The 16,210-nt window shown below is 43.4% G+C and overlaps 1 protein-coding gene, 8 non-coding genes and 1 pseudogene across 9 annotated transcripts; 2 read left to right on the forward strand and 8 right to left on the reverse strand.

Moving 5' to 3' along the window:
- The first annotated feature begins 966 nt into the window (after positions 1–966).
- LOC146975475 (uncharacterized) lies at positions 967–3,399 on the forward strand (annotated as a pseudogene).
- Positions 3,400–4,316: 917 nt separating this feature from the next.
- On the forward strand, positions 4,317–6,666 carry LOC146975476 (uncharacterized). Its single transcript, XM_085796638.1, has 6 exons — positions 4,317–4,607; positions 4,771–4,798; positions 5,832–5,878; positions 5,998–6,112; positions 6,198–6,279; positions 6,507–6,666. Exons 1-6 carry the CDS (start codon positions 4,317–4,319, stop codon positions 6,664–6,666), a joined length of 723 nt encoding a protein of 240 aa, XP_085652764.1.
- A 7,179-nt stretch (positions 6,667–13,845) lies between these two features.
- On the reverse strand, positions 13,846–13,919 carry trnat-ugu (transfer RNA threonine (anticodon UGU)). Its single transcript has one exon. It is a non-coding gene; the product is annotated as a tRNA-Thr (tRNA).
- Positions 13,920–14,073: 154 nt separating this feature from the next.
- Positions 14,074–14,147, reverse strand: trnat-agu (transfer RNA threonine (anticodon AGU)). Its single transcript has one exon. It is a non-coding gene; the product is annotated as a tRNA-Thr (tRNA).
- Positions 14,148–14,511: 364 nt separating this feature from the next.
- Positions 14,512–14,585, reverse strand: trnat-ugu (transfer RNA threonine (anticodon UGU)). Its single transcript has one exon. It is a non-coding gene; the product is annotated as a tRNA-Thr (tRNA).
- Positions 14,586–14,739: 154 nt separating this feature from the next.
- Positions 14,740–14,813, reverse strand: trnat-agu (transfer RNA threonine (anticodon AGU)). Its single transcript has one exon. It is a non-coding gene; the product is annotated as a tRNA-Thr (tRNA).
- Positions 14,814–14,958: 145 nt separating this feature from the next.
- Positions 14,959–15,032, reverse strand: trnat-cgu (transfer RNA threonine (anticodon CGU)). Its single transcript has one exon. It is a non-coding gene; the product is annotated as a tRNA-Thr (tRNA).
- Positions 15,033–15,177: 145 nt separating this feature from the next.
- On the reverse strand, positions 15,178–15,251 carry trnat-agu (transfer RNA threonine (anticodon AGU)). The gene has a single exon. It is a non-coding gene; the product is annotated as a tRNA-Thr (tRNA).
- A 145-nt stretch (positions 15,252–15,396) lies between these two features.
- trnat-agu (transfer RNA threonine (anticodon AGU)) lies at positions 15,397–15,470 on the reverse strand. Its single transcript has one exon. It is a non-coding gene; the product is annotated as a tRNA-Thr (tRNA).
- A 592-nt stretch (positions 15,471–16,062) lies between these two features.
- trnat-ugu (transfer RNA threonine (anticodon UGU)) lies at positions 16,063–16,136 on the reverse strand. Its single transcript has one exon. It is a non-coding gene; the product is annotated as a tRNA-Thr (tRNA).
- Between the last annotated feature and the right edge of the window lie 74 nt (positions 16,137–16,210).

Below are 16,210 nucleotides of genomic sequence, written 5' to 3' on the forward strand. Positions count from 1 at the left end.
TTAGTGTAGGAACATGAGCAGAAAGGTTTTCTGTAACACTATAAGACGGCGCCATGCCCCCTCCCCCTCTCATCTCCCTCCCCAGGCTGAATGAACGGGCGATTGGGGAAAAAAACAAACAAACAAACAAAGACAATCGCTAGCTGAAGCGGCAGCTCTACGTCACGCACAACCACAACAACAGCAACTACAACTTCCTCCTACAAATGCACAATCGTCGGTGTGACGTGCAGAGCGCAGTGAGACAACTCCTCAGTCCATGAAGTTTCGTGTCTCAGACCAGATCATGTAAATCCAACTGCAGAAATATCCGGGGGGCGGGAGCGTCACGGTAACCGCTCACACACACAGACACACACACACCTGTCTGTGTGGTCACGTTGGAGAGAAGCAGCTTCTCTGTTTTCCCAAACTACAGAGGTTCAAATGTCACAGCGTTAATCGCGCGTTAAAAAAAACAGTGCCGTTAAAAGCATTTTGCGTTAACTTTGATAGAGTGATCATAGTGATGGGAAAAGAAAATGCATTAACCAAACTCAGACTCTTATGGAGGGGTTCGATCCCACACAGGAGCAAGACTACTGCTTACAAGGTGCTCTACCAGTTCAGCTACACAGTATACTCACTCCTCACTGTCAACGGCTAAGTGAGGAGTGAGCTTGCGCATCTATGGGCCTGCAGGCGCATTGTTGCTACCTGTTGGTCTGGACATGGAACAACAGTAGATGATAAGCAAGAGGAAAAAAAAACTGTGATGGCTGCGCAGCGGCCGGCGGCCGTCCTGCAGCACCGGCCGTTCTGGTATTCTCCAGAACGTCCAGATGGTCAGTCCGCCCCTGATGGACTTACTGTAAATGGATCCCAATGTAATTTTAGTGAGTTTTATACACTTCCAAATCAACTAAGGACATAGGAGCTTACATGCCATAAAATGACCATCACAGGACTTAAATGAATTCCAATGTCATGTTAGTGAGTTTCATACACTACCAGATAAAAAGGGTTCACCAACAAGAAGGCACTGCTGGACACGCCTCCTACTTGTGCACACATGGCATTGCAGCCTATTGTAAATCAGAGTTGTCCAAGAAGCTGCAACCAAAGATGTTCTCGTTGAATGCAGATGAGGCTACTGATTTCAATATGGACAAGATTTTAAATGTGCCTGTACGGTTCTTTGATGAGGATATGGGGAAAGTTGTCACCCAGCATTTAGGCTCAAAGAAAGTAAACTTTGCAAATGCCTCAACCCTTACAAATGCAGTAGCAGAAATCCTCCTCTCATACAATTTGAACTGGGATCAGGTCGTGTCTATTTTGCTGGACAACTGCAGCATCATGAGAGGGAAGAGATCTGGGGTGGAGACCCAGATCAGACAGCAAAATAAATCGCTGCCTGAAATCAGTGGAGACACAGTGCACATTGTGTCAAATTCTGCCAAGGCCCTTTTGAGTCCATTCAAGAATTTTATTGAAGATTTCTGTATGGATGTTTATTATGACATCGAAAAGTTTTGAAAGCAGAAGGAATTGTTTGGATAGTTTCAATCTCTTCTACACATGAAGAACAAGAACCTGATCCGCCCCATCAGCAGCAGGTTCCTGCAGATGCTGGAGGTGTGCAACAGGCTAAGGGAGCGACTGGATCCACTGGTTGTACACTATTTCTGCTTCCTGTCACCCCATGATCAGTTTATCTGTCATGATCTGTTAACTCTTCTTAATTTTATGTATGGCCTGTGTCTTTCTTTCTTCTTTTTTAACAGATGGCTGCTCAACCAGGTACTGCAGAAGGATGGGGTTACAGCTGATGAAAAGGCTAGGATGGATATACTACATCAACAACTTGCAAAATCAACAAAGGGTCAAACAAACCGATGTAAATAATAATAATAATAATAATAATAATAAATTTTATTTAGAAAGCGCCTTTCACGCCACTCAAGGACACTTTACAGCAGTTAAAATCATCAAAAACACAGAATAAATCATCAATAAATAATACCAAAACAAAACACACAGCACGGAATAAACAACATTAAAAAGCACAAAATAAACAACAATAAACACATCAGTAAGAATGAATAATGAAGAGAGCAAATAAATAAAACTGTGCAGAATAAAAGGGAAGTGTTAGGGTGAGGGGTGGTGGGGTGGATAGGCAATTTGAAACAGGTGGGTTTTGATTTTTGTTTTGAAAAGAGGGAGAGAGTCAATGTTACGGATGTGAGATGGTAAAGAATTCCAGAGTCGGGGAGCAGAGCGACTGAAAGCTCTGCTCCCCATGGTGCTGAGGAGAGCAGGGGGCACAGTGAGGTGGAGAGAGGAGGAAGATCTGAGGGAGCGTGCTGGAGTGGCAATGTGGAGAAGATCAGACAAGTATGGAGGGGCGAGTTTGTGGATAGCTTTGAAAGTATACAGAAGGATTTTGAATTGGATTCGTAATGTGACCGGGAGCCAGTGAAGTTGCTGTAGGATGGGAGTGATATGGTGGGAAGAAGGGGTTTTGGTGATGACACGTGCAGCAGAGTTTTGAACCAGTTGAAGCTTATGGAGAGACTTGTGAGGGAGACCGAAGAGGAGCGAGTTGCAATAATCAAGACGGGAGGTGACGAGGCTGTGGACAAGGATGGAGGCGGTGTTGGGAGTGAGGGAGGGACGGAGTCGATTGATATTACGTAAATGAAAGTAGGCAGCCCGAGTGGTGTTATTGATGTGAGATTTGAATGATAGAGTGCTGTCAAGGATGACACCCAGACTCTTAACCTGAGGGGAGGGGGAAACTGAGGAACTGTCGATAAGAAGGGGGAAACGGTCAATTTTGGATAGTGTAGATTTGGTGCCAACTAGAAGGATTTCTGTTTTATCACTGTTTAATTTGAGGAAGTTGGAAGTGAACCAGGATTTGATTTCGGTTAAGCAGGTGATGAGGGAAGAGGGTGGGAGTGCGGAGTTTGGTTGACTGGAAAGGTAGAGCTGGGTGTCATCCGCGTAGCAGTGGTAATGGATGTTATATTTACGGAATGATATAATGACAGGAAGACAAGAATCTGTGTACTTTTCACAGAGTTCAGTAAGCTCACAGCCATGATCGACTTATACAGAGGTGTACTCCCATCCTTCCAGGTCTTCCTCAAAAGACTGCAGTGTGAAAAGCCTATGCTACATGTCTTGCATGTTGAAATGGTGCTGCTGGTGAGAGACGTTCTCTCGAAGTTTAAGGAGCCTGATGCCATCCCCTTGGATGTGAGGGGCTTGTTGAACCTGGATATACAGAACAAAGACCTGCAGTATCCAGACAAATTGTTGTTGGTTGGTAAATTCAGTCATTTTGCAGTCAACAAGGCCAGAGTGGAGAAGAAACCTTGGTTGCAGGAGCTGTACACCTTACCTAATTAATGCTGCAATGAGGAGTTTGTGTCTCTCATCATTTGACCGGTACAAATGCCATCTTGAGAAAAGAAAAAGAAAATTCCTCTTAAGTCTAGGGCACTAACATGGCCGTCACAGGACTTAAGACAGCTCCAATGGTCGTTTGTTGAGTTTTAGGTCGCTTTCTGCATTTTCCATTTGCTTCAGTTACAAGCGCTGGCAAACAACTTCCTCACCAAGAAAGGGGCACTCCAGACCACCACAGCCACCAGTGTCAAGCATCACTGAGGACTCAGACCGTGACAAGTATGTTTCCCTCCAAGACTTTTACTCACCCTGGCTTTCATAACATTGATTGCACCACATATGGATTTGTGAATGTTTTTTTTTTCTTCAGAGATGCTGATGTTGCTCAGCTTGGTGTTCACCAGGGGAGAGGTTGGTGTTTTAGAATCAAGGTGAGTATGGATTGCATCAATGTCTGCATTCAATGTAGTGATTTTCAAGATTTGTCATCTTCTGTGTACACACACACAATATTTCTTGTAGTACGCACTCTCTGAGTATTGGTGAGGAAGAAGAGAACAACTCTCTGGATGAGTCTAACAATTTGAGGAACACAGTGTAAGTTTTGACACAACACGGCAGTCTTTTGATCACTCACAGTGACCTCCCCTTCAAATCTAACGTGTATTTTCTTTATGCACAGCATAGAGTTGGACAAATTCTCACCAGGTAATTTGAGCTTGGAAGATGGAGACAGCTCAGATGAGGATTTTGTCCCCACTCTTCACCTATGGTATATTTTCATTGCTCATATTGCTGGGTGAAAATAAAGTCGCTTTACTCTCTTGAATGAATTATTGATGTAATGAATAATTAGAATCCTGTGGTCACCAATCTATGCATAATTTTCCTCTGTACACAGAACTGTTGGTGACAAAATGAGTACACTCCAGGAAATAAGTGCTGATGAAGCAGTCCTGGATTTTGAAATGCCACAAGACCAAGACCACTTTGCTCCTGAAAAGGAGCGAGTGTTTTCTGAGGAAGACCTGGTTGGCAAAAAAGCGAACATTACGCATAATGACAACCTTCTTGCACTTGCAGGGCATTTGAGGCTTCCAATGATGAAGTGCAACCATGTGGACCAACTGTCTGGTGTAGCATGCCCAGGTAAAGAGCCATTTCAGGTGACACTGAAACCTCTGGGAACTGGAGTTGTTTTGGACTGGGTAAGATAAAGACAACTATCTGCCTTCTCTGTGAAAAGTGTAACTCTATGCCATTTGTATGCCAACTGTCTACTGTCTTTACTGTCTACACTTTATTCAAATGAGATGGGGATGAGAGATGTCTTACTTTTGTGTACATACAATTCTCTGTTCTTTCCACTAGTCATGCCCCTTTGGACACCCATTGTGGACTTGGAATTCGCAGCCATTGCTAAAATTTGCCATGCAGGGTGGCGACTTCATGCTCTCGATGAACATTCTCCTGTCTGGGAACAACTACAGGAAAGTGGCGCTCCTGTACAAATTCATGGAGATGGGGATGGTTGCTGAATCCACCTTCTACAGAATTCAGGATGCGTACTGCATTGAGCCAGTCCAAGAATTCTGGGAAAAAACCAGGGCTGAGATCATTGAGCGGTTGAGTCAAAAAGACCATGTGGTTCTCCTTGGTGAGCAAAAAACACCCCAAAACACACACACACTCAGTCAACTTCTGTTGTTAGCAATGACTGAAAGACACATGGTTCTAATGTATGTAATGTCTTTTTGGTCTGTTATCTAGGTGACAGCAGAATGGACTCTCCTGGTAAGTTTGGACTGTGTATGCATTCATTTGTTTTGTAGAACCATGCTCTCTGTTCACATGCTGACAGCTGTGCTTCTGCTGCAGGCCACTGTGCACAATACTGTACGTACACAACTCTTGAACTGGAGTCAAGAGATATTGTGCACATTGTGTCAGTGGACAAGAGAGAGACCAACTGCAACTCTGTCATCATGGAGAAGGAGTGCTTTGGATGCACTACTCCCGCTCATTCCAGTCAAAGAAGTGGTCACAGATGCCCACCCACAGATTACTGCATTGCTAAGTAAGATAGAAATGTCCTCTACAATTTGCAGTCCTAACATATGCTGCTTGTGGTTTCATAAATCCGGGTTCTTATTACAGATCCAGACCGTGGCAAATATAAAGCATGGGGCATCCAGCACTCCCTGGACATCTGGCATGCAGCCAAAAGTCTTGGCAAGAGACTGCGACGTGTAAGCTTCCATCCACACTTACTTCATGCAGCGTATTCTCAACAGTGAGAAAATGAATGAATCTGCCGCACGGTGGCTTCTCCTGACTTTATGGTGGAATGAATTATTTGAGAGCTGCATATTGACAGTGCGTGTTTATTTCAATTTAGGCAGGAGCAGTGAAAAATCAGGCTGCCATCCAGGTGTGGATAAAGGAGATTGTCAACCACTTCTGGTTTTGCAGCAAACAAGCATCTACAGAGGAGCAGTTCAAGGTATGTTTGAGAAAACGGTTGCATCCTGCTCATGCTGACAGATGTGTTTTGAGCCTAAGTGATATATAAACCTCAATAAATACAATATTCCACAGATGATGTGGGTTGGTGTGTTACACCATGTCTGCAATGAACATTCTTGGGCAACTGGTTGCTGCCAGCATGATCCATTAGAAGACGACAACTGGGACAAGTTGTGGATTGAGCAAGGTAATTTCAAATTACACAGGTGCAGAACTAAGTACCCTGTATGAATGTATGCAGTGCTTTACTCAAAAAGTTGATGTGATTACAGGTTCAGCAGCTCACCAGGCACTGACGGCTGTCGTGCTGGACAAGAGGTGGTTGACCCAGGTCAAGAAGTTCATAAACTTCAGGTAAACATCTACTGTTGTGGTAACGTTATTTGCATTTTTAGTCTTGCCTTCAAACATTAGTGGTATTGATTGTAAAATTAAAAATGTAGGACACAAACTGGGCTGAATTCCTTATTTACCAGTTGTCTGTTTTGTTTTGTTTTTGCACAGCGTTCTATTTTGGGAGTAGGCTGGATTTGAGTGGTGATAATGTATTCTCATAGCCCCCTATCCCTCCCCCAACACAGGACCACTTCGGATTTAGAGTGCTTCCAGAACAATATCCTCATGTATGCAGCAAAGTGCATGTCCTACACCCCCTTCGTTTACAAAACCCAGACCTTGCTTGCTGCAATCGATTACAACAGACGCCTGCCAGCACGCAACCACGATGGACACAAAATGTAGGTTGATGCTGTAATAGTTATGTATTGTGTTATTTAACACATAATTTATAACACATAATAACCACCCTGTTGCCCTCACCCAGCCGACCATGCTGCCAAAAAACAAACTGCCTATATGCAGTGTGCCTGAATTGGCGTTGTTCGTTCCCTGGCTCCTGGTTGTCCACAATGGCAAAAATGGCATTCCACGCTGCACGGGCCAGCCGTAGAACCCCCTCATCAAGTATATAATAGTCCATGTAGGCCATGGTGCTGACACAGTTGTCAGGGGTCTGGCGGCAGCATACTCTTTCAATGTCTCTGTCCATCTCCCTACAACGTGTGCACCGACACCAATGTAGAGGTGTGTTGTCATGGTCAGGGGGCTGGGGTTCCTCCGATAATGAGAGAACATCAAAAAGTATTCCTGGTGCCCTGTTGATGATGTTTTCCAGGAGTTCATCCCTCTGGCTTGGCTCCAGAGAATGAAGTCTTTCCTACAACACAAAACAAGTTGTTGATTGTTTTTTTCTAAATGTGTCTGTTAAAAATCAAAGTGTATCTCAAATATTCTTGTGTTGCCTAAACGAATGAACTATAAACAAACAAACCCTCATTTCGGCTGTGCGCCTCTCCTGCAGCTGTTGCAGCCTCCTCCTGTCATCAGAGCCAATGGCCCAATCCCAAACCAGCCCCTATCCCCTAACCCTATCCACTACCCCTCCGTTTGCGCGTTCACGCGGAGATCCGCCATATTGGGCCGTCCCAAACCAATTACCACTGAGTGGAAGTGGCTTGTCAAGCCCTTAAATAGCGAGTCTGCACAGGTGCAGGCTCGCTGGTGGTTGCAGCAGAAATTACGTCCGGACAATGGAGGAAACGTCATTCAAGTGTAGTTCCATCTACTTCTTCCAAGTATTTTAGATCAAACACACACCTTTATCCGTGGACGTCGGAACTCAGCTATTTTCTGAGAGGGAGGGGGGGATTTTTGTTGGGAGAGTTGGGGGAGAGACGCACGCTTATCAATGATTAAAGATCTGATTTTAAGTTATTTTATAATAGCATACGGGATTCCCTCAAATAATAGCCGGTATTCAATTGTTTACACAGACAAATAAAGGCCGGCCCTAAATACAAGCTGGGTAAAAAAACAAAAAAAACAACTCAGTCGCCTGGAACAAACTGACAACGATCAGAAACTCTTTCAACTTTGTGGACTGTTTGCATGTGAAGACTGACTGGAGTGAAGCTGACCTCATCCTCTGCTTTAGAGAGGGACAAATCGGACCTGGGTCTCTGCTCCTTCTCCGGTCCCGAACGGAATCGGACACGGAGCGGGGTGTGTGTGTGTGTGTGTGTGTGAAGCGCTACAGCGCAACAGTGACAGAGCTGCAGGTCCGACAGCGCAGCGAGGAGAACAGTACGTGAGGATGAAGATGAACTACAGTGGGAGCCACATAGAAGTTCCCCTGCCATGCGGCTGCCATGCTGTTCCCATGCTGTTCCCATGAGAGTTCCAGCAGAGCTCCAGCAAAGTCCCAGCAGCTGGAGTGACCCCCTCCTTTTCCTGGGTGTGACTAGTTTTTACTGGAACTCCACCCATTCAATGAAATACATGACATGACCAGGAGATGGCGCTTCTCTCACAGAACAGTACATATCGCCAGAGGCGGCATTTAAAGTGCCGCCCGCTGGTGGTGAGTGGAAATTCACATAATTCATAGAACCACGAGTACATGTTTGATTTAAGAAGTGAAATTATAACAGACCTAGCTACTGGAGATGCGCTGGGCACTGTTTTATCTGGAAATAAATTGTTGTAGCTAATAATACCTACTGTCAATTTTTTTTATCACAATTTATTTACTGTGACTCTACATTTAAATAGGAAAAAACTAAGGGAGTGATGAAAGCCTTTTTAAGATGTTAGCAGTTGCAGGTATTCAGTGCATGCCTTCGACCAGGGAATTAGCATTATCATTGCTCAATCTTTTGTTTGCCCTAATGGGCCACCTATTGGTCACACAAATCGCACAGAGCCTGCAATGGAGCTGGCTGTTCAACTTTGAAGGAGGACCGGGGGAGGGGAGGTTATGTTGGATGGCTAGCTGGACCAGACTCTCTCCTGAGCAACAACACACCCCAAACCCCAGAACATTCACACCTGCTCCAGAGCATTACCATCTCCAAGCATCCCCCACCGCTTTGACTATGAATTGATTAGAAAATGAGCAGGTGTTTCCTTAGAAGGTCCTGCTTTAAACATTTTTATTTTCATGATTATCCTACATTATTATCTATCTTACAAAAAATGTTGTAATTTTGCATATGGAGTCAGTGCTGGAATTTCATTAGGGTCCGGGCAGCGCAGCTGCCAGGACACTATTGTATTCCTAGGAATTCTTCTTCTTCTTCTTTCTTTCTTCTTCCAAGGAAGTCATACTTCCCATGGGCGAAAACTCACCAAACTTTGCACAAAGGTTCAGTCCCATGCCAGATTCACTCAACTCCAAGGACATGTGCCCCCCCCTCCTAGGGGGGGCACAATAAGCGTTTAAATTTAAAAACTTTAAAAATTCCTACCAAACCAACGGTAGATGCTACAGTGTTGAAACTTCACCACAATGTAGCCTCAATACTGCTGAAACTTTTGTCCACTTAAACTTATTACAAATTATGAAGTCCATCACTCTGTTTTTTTCAATAACTGTAAAACTTTTAAAATGTATCTCCTCCCACAATTTTTGCTCAATTGACACCAAACTTGCTACAGAGCATCTCCAGACTGTCCTCCACAAAACTTGTTTCTCGGATTTTTGATTAAGCAAAAATTGAGCCTACAGTGCATGAAAACGTTTGACTGTAAACAGTACTGTAAACATATACCATCAAATTCTTGCTAAATACATTTTCAAACTTCCTGAAAAAAAATGACAATATTCTGGAGTCATGGTTGATGAAGTTTGGCAAATATCTGAATTTTAATTCAAAAACTGAATTTTCTAGAACATTTTGAATTCTGCTCTCACGGGAACAACTGCAGCCAATGTGAGTGTGGAATTTTTAAACATCATATTTTCTCTTATGAAGCAAAACACTTATCATTAAAAACAAATCACCAACATTTCCATGCTGTCAAGATGCAATTTATGTATTATCAGATTTTTGTTTAGATGACTGAATTATTGACATTTTGACCATTTCATCACAACAGCTGCCCGGGCACTGGCTCACCTGACTGGATAAATGAGGCTACACAGCAGGTTTCACTACCAGCTAATTAGCTCAGCGAGTTAGGAGCTGGTTCTTGCTGTCAGAGATTGTGAGTTCGAGACCCAGCGCGGGTGATGATGATCAAAATGTCAAATGTCCTCAAGCTATTTTGCTGTCTAAATGCAATTTATGTATTAACAGATTTTTGTTTAGATAACAGAAATCTGCGTTCACAACTGCTGCCCGGACACTGACTCCCTGAGTCTATTTGAGAAGACACACACCATGTTTCACTTCCAGATAATTAGCTCACTGAGTTAAGCGCTGGTTCTTGGTGTCAGAGGTTGTGAGTTCGAGACCCAGCCAGGGTGATGATGATGACAGATCAAAATGTCAAATGTCCTCAACACAAAACACAAGACAATTGTCCTAATGGTGGCATCACAGCAAGCCTCTAAATTTAAAAATCCAAATAGCTTGGACTGGACCATGTGCGACATCTTAGACTCATAGTAGATGTTTGACAAATACATATCATTATTTTACCTCAAAAACTGATTTTTCTTTTTCTGCCTACATGACACTGAATGGCTTACTCAATTTGTGAAGCCACTGTTGAACTGCCACTTGTCAATTAGCTGCGATTAGTGCGATAGACACTGGTCTTTGGTTCCCGAGGTTGTAGGTTCAATCCTCAACTGATGCAAATTGGAAATTATAAGGACAACTGTCTTGTCTTCCTATTCTCCTGTTTGTTGCTCAGAATTGCCTAAATTTGCCCAAAAGTTGCCCGGACCCGACCCATCGCTGCGCAGCAGCTATAATTTAACTCTGTACTTCCTCTGGATTAAATTTATAAATTAAATATATTGATTTTTCACTGTAATTTACTAGTTATAGCACTAGCCTATACTGTCAATCCCCCTATAAACCCCATTCCGATTTGATATCACAACTTCACAAAGTTGAAGACACCTGCTGCACCTAGTCTAATCTTTGTATGACTGAATTATTCTGCATAAGACCCTGACTAATACTCATAGTAATGCTGCATTAGCATCAAAACAAAGTAGGCTAAATAAAAAATGATCATACATACGTAGTCTAAGAAAAAAAAGTGGAAAAGTCAGGGGCCCACTTTAGTATTCTTTCAGGGGCCCCAGAATTCCTAGCAACGGCCCTGATTATCTGACTAACGTGCTTATACCACTCAGTGGACCGGCGGATCAGCTGGTCTACTGTATGGTCTCTCTCTCTCTCTCTCTCTCTCTCTCTCTCTCTCTCTCTCTCTCTCTCTCTCTCTCTCCCTCTCTCCATCGCGCTGCAGGTCGACGTGTGTGGGGTGAGATGGAAATAAGAGCAGAGCGCATCTCATGTTGAGTTCCATATTAAGACAGGTGCGTCAGTGCCAGTAGATCGCGCGTCAGGCATTTGGCTCTCCTAATGGGAATGGCTGCTTTGACGTGACTTTATCATTAAAAGTGAAAAAAAAAAAAAGAGAGAGAGAGCTGTCAACCACTAGAAGCGTCAGGTCAGCATAGCGCAGGGGGAGGGATATTAGTATTATGTGGTGAAAAATACACTCATTCATGAAATTTTATTGAGAATTTTACAGAGATGCACAGCAGATTTCATGGTTGCCGACTGGCAAAAACTGAAAGAGGGGCTTGTAAATAACTGTTTATATTACAGGTTTCACACAAACAAACAAAAAACATCAAGTATGTTAAGTCTCTGCTGTGCCATGGCGAGAGCGCACGACGCACAACAATGTTTTAATTTATGAACCTCATAATTATTTCTCTTTCCTCTTGTTTGAATATAAGGGCGGTCACTTAGGACCACACTTTAATTTTACACAAACAGTCTCATGCCTGTATATTCACGGACACGTTGGCATGTTGTTTATTTATTCGTTAGGGTTTATTTGCGCACCGTATGCTTCAGTGTTAACATTAAAACCACCACAAGGCAAACATTTACTAGAATGCAAATTCTGTAGACAGCTAAACTGCGAGTGATATACATTTTTATTTGTGCTGTGTCGGTGTTTATTTATCTTTTAAGATACTTATAGATCGCCTGTTTTGGAGGCAATTATAGCAATTCATCTGAGGGAAAAAAGAAAGGAGGAGGAAAAGTGATTGACAGATTAACTCGGGTCAAAATCACTGCTCCTCCCCGTGGACAAATGAGTACTGCAGCTGATTTTCACACGGGCTGCAGAGGGGCGTTAACAGTCGTGGCTGCGTTCGCTACGTCATCGCGGGGGATTAAATTATCGCCACGGGCCAAGCGGGAGCCCGTCACGGACCCATCACGGTCCCACAGTGGTTCCACCAGGGACCAGGGGGAACTTCTAGGTGGCTACATCTGTAATGAACGATGAGCTTAGTCACTAATGTGTAAAAAATAAACAAATAAAATGTGAGGGATTTAGAAATTGAAGGCTGAGCTGTCACGCTGATGCAGGCTGCTGTATAGAGCCAGGCACCAGCAGGCTGCATATCACATCAAAAGCATAGATCTATGAATTAGATGAAATAAATGTTAGTCAGACAAATTGAGTTTAAATTCAGATTCTTTTTCTTTTATTTTTTTTTTAAGCGTAATGCTGTGGGTATAGGGAGGCTGATTTTAGGTTTTATGTTATTATGTTATTCTTGAGTTAACCCATTCCAATTCCTATGTAAATATTTTGTCCTTCGTATTGCACTGTTTTGCTTCTAATTTATATAAAGCACTTTGAATTGTCTTGAGTTTAAACTGGTAAACGGCATGACAGCTGCAGCACAGGCAACGCGTCTCCATGATAACGGTTCCTTCCTGTTTCCGGTAAGGTAGCGAGGGCGTCCCAATTGACCCTTCGCCAACTCCTCCTACAAACGGCTATTGTCCAATCCTACGTTAGCAACCGTAACTATAGGCCTGGCAAGCTTTCCGCAGTGAGTCATTACGTTTGCTTTTGTGGACACATTTTGAGAATAAAAACGAAAAACATTTGTTTGTAGAGAAGGATGTTGTTGTTGCTGCTGCTACTATGGCGGTGGCGGCGGCGGCGGCAGCAATATAGAGATGTTCAGATACGAGCTGACTTTTTTTTCGACTTGAGCAAGTGTAAATATGGGGATAACCATATGTTCACCTCCGAAATGACAGCTGTACTTTTACCGCGTTTACCTGGGCTTTTAGGCGAGGGATCCTCCGGGCAGGGACTGCTTTCACTGACTGATACAGCGGTGGGAGAAAAAAAAACAGCAGCGAAAGCTGTATGTGGTTCACAATCGCCCAAAAACTTAGAGTTAGACAACGTTTCATGACCAGTGAGATGACCTAAGTCTTCGTGGGTTGATAGACGGTAAAATTACCGGTCCTTACTGCTGCTCTGTACATTGTCCAGTCGTGTCGTTGAACAGATGTTTTATCCTCCTGCGCGAGTCACACGTCACTGAAAACTATGAATGATCTTTGTGACTTCTTCTCTCTATTATCTCAGAACAGTTTATCCAGAAATTTGCTGATATTTCCTTTGAAATCGATACCAAATACTGCCAGGAGCATGGCTGGGAGTGAAAGCTTGCCCGCCGTAGCAACAGTAACCAAGGGGGCGGGGCTTACACGAAGGGTCAATTGTTTGGCTTTACGTGTATACCCTCCCCCTTAATCAGGAGTGCCCTCCGCAGCTGGGAGTGGAACTCCATTTGGAGTGACACTCGGTAGTGAAGTGGTAGTGAGTAGGGACTAGTTTGGGATTGGGCCAATGTCTCTGCCCCTTCCCCTCCTTGTGCCTCTTCCTCTTCCCCTTGAAGTTCTGGGCCTTGTGCTTGAACCAAGTGCATGAGCTGCAAACTCAGAAGAAGCTGAGGTCGTAGACATTCATCTTAAGTCTAGGGCACTAAAATTACCATCAGTGGACTTAAATGAATTCCAATGTCATTTTGGTGAGTTTCATACACTTGCTAATCAAGGAGGTTCACTGACAAGCAGGTACTGCTGGGATTTGAACCCAGGATCTCCTGTTTACAAGACAGGTGCTTTGACCAGCTAAGCCACAGCCCCTCTATTTGGGCAAACGACAGGTGAAAAAATCACCGTTATCTAAAAACTTAGGAACTTACATGCCATAAAAAGACCATCAGAGGACTTAAATCAATTCCAATGTCATGTTAGTGAGTTTCATACACTACCAGATAAAGAGGGTTCACCAACAAGAAGACACTGCTGGGATTTGAACCCAGGATCTCCTGTTTACTAGACAGGCACTTTGACCAACTAAACCACAGCACCCCTTTTTGGACATTTGGACAAGTGACAAAATCCCATTCATCTTAAGTCTAGGGCACCAAAATTACCATCAGTGGACTTAAATGAACTCCAATGTCATGTTAGTGAGTTTCATACACTACCAAATATAGGGGGTTCACCAACAAGAAGGCACTGCTGGGATTTGAATCGAGGATCTCCTGTTTACTAGACAGGCACTTTGACCAACTAAGCCTCAGCGCCTGTTTGTGGGCGTACAGACATGTGACAACATCACATACTTCTTAAGTCTAGGGCACTAAAATTACCATCAGTGGACTTCAGTGAAATCCAATGTCATTTTGGTGAGTTTTATACACTTCCCAATCAAGGAGGTTCACTGACAAGCAGGCACTGCTGGGATTTGAACCCAGGATCTCCTGTTTACAAGACAGGTGCTTTGACCAGCTAAGCCACAGCGCCTCTATTTGGGCATACGACAGGTGAAAAAATCACAGTTATCTAAGGACTTAGGAACTTACATGCCATAAAATGACCATCACAGGACTTAAATCAATTCCAATGTCATGTTAGTGAGTTTCATACACTACCAAATAAAGAGGGTTCACCAACAAGAAGGCACTGCTGGGATTTGAACCCAGGATCTCCTGTTTACTAGACAGGCACTTTGACCGACTAAGCCTCAGCACCTGTTTGTGGGCGTACAGACATGTGACAACATCACATACTTCTTAAGTCTAGGGCACTAAAATTACCATCAGTGGACTTAAATGAACTCCAATGTAATTTTAGTGGGTTTTATACACTTCCAAATGAATGGGGTTTACCAACAAGAAGGCACTGCTGGGATTTGAATCCAGGATCTCCTGTTTACGAAACAGGCACTTTGACCAGCTAAGCCACAGCGCCAGTTTGTGGGCGTATAGACATGTGACAAAATCACATTCCTCTTAAGTCTAGGGCACTAAAATTACCATCAGTGGACTTAAATGAACTCCAATGTAATTTTAGTGCGTTTTATACACTTCCAAATGAAGGGGGTTTAGCAACAAGAAGGCACTGCTGGGATTTGAACCCAGGATCTCCTGTTTACTAGACAGGCACTTTGACCAACTAAGCCACAGCGCCCATTTTTGGGCATTTGGACAAGTGACAAAATCACATTCCTCTTAAGTCTAGGGCACCAAAATTAACATCAGTGGATTTAAATGAACTCCAATGTCATTTTGGTGATTTTCATACACTTCAAAATTAAGGGAGTTTACCAACAAGCAGGCACTGCTGGGATTTGAACCCAGGATCTCCTGTTTACTAGACAGGTGCTTTCACCAACTAAGCCACAACTCCTGTTTGTGGGTGCACAGACATGTGACAACATCACATACTTCTTAAGTCTAGGGCACTACAATTACCATCAGTGGACTTAAATGAACTCCAATGTAATTTTAGTGCGTTTTATACATTTCCCAATCAAGGAGACTCACTGACAAGCAGGCACGGCTGGGATTTGAACCCGGGATCTCCTGTTTACACGACAGGTGCTTTGACCAGCTAAGCCACAGCACCTCTATTTGGGCCTACGACAGGTGAAAAAATCACAGTTATCTAAGGACTTAGGAACTTACATGGCATAAAAAGAACATCACAGGACTTAAATCAATTCCAATGTCATGTTAGTGAGTTTCATACATTACCAAATAAAGAGGGTTCACCAACAAGTAGGCACTGCTGGGATAATAACACAGGATCTCCTGTTTACTAGACAGGCACTTTGACCAACTAAACCACAGCGCCACTTTTTGGACATTTGGACAAGTGACAAAATAACATTCCTCTTAAATCTGGGGCACTAAAATTACCATCAGTGGTTTTAAATTAACCCCAGTGTAATTTCGGTGAGTTTTAAACACTTCCCAATCAAGGAGGTTCACTGACAAGCAGGTACTGCTGGGATTTGAACCCAGGATCTCCTGTTTACAAGACAGGTGCTTTGACCAGCTCAGCCACAGCGCCCCTATTTGGGCATTTGGACAAGTGACAAAATCACATTCCTCTTAAGTCTAGGGCACTAAAATTACCATCAGTGG

The sequence above is a fragment of the Trachurus japonicus genome, chromosome 13, assembly GCF_045865225.1.
Source record: "Trachurus japonicus isolate A0001 chromosome 13, Traja_1.0".
In the NCBI taxonomy this organism is placed as follows: Eukaryota; Metazoa; Chordata; class Actinopteri; order Carangiformes; family Carangidae; genus Trachurus; species Trachurus japonicus.

Bases quoted from the DNA above. Each gene is read 5' to 3' on its own strand.
- LOC146975476 (XM_085796638.1), top strand. From the start codon at position 4,317: ATGAGTACACTCCAGGAAATAAGTGCTGATGAAGCAGTCCTGGATTTT. The intron at 5,879-5,997 runs GCATCTACAGAG...AATATTCCACAG, and splicing joins TCTGGTTTTGCAGCAAACAA to ATGATGTGGGTTGGTGTGTT. The intron at 6,113-6,197 runs GTAATTTCAAAT...ATGTGATTACAG, and splicing joins CAAGTTGTGGATTGAGCAAG to GTTCAGCAGCTCACCAGGCA.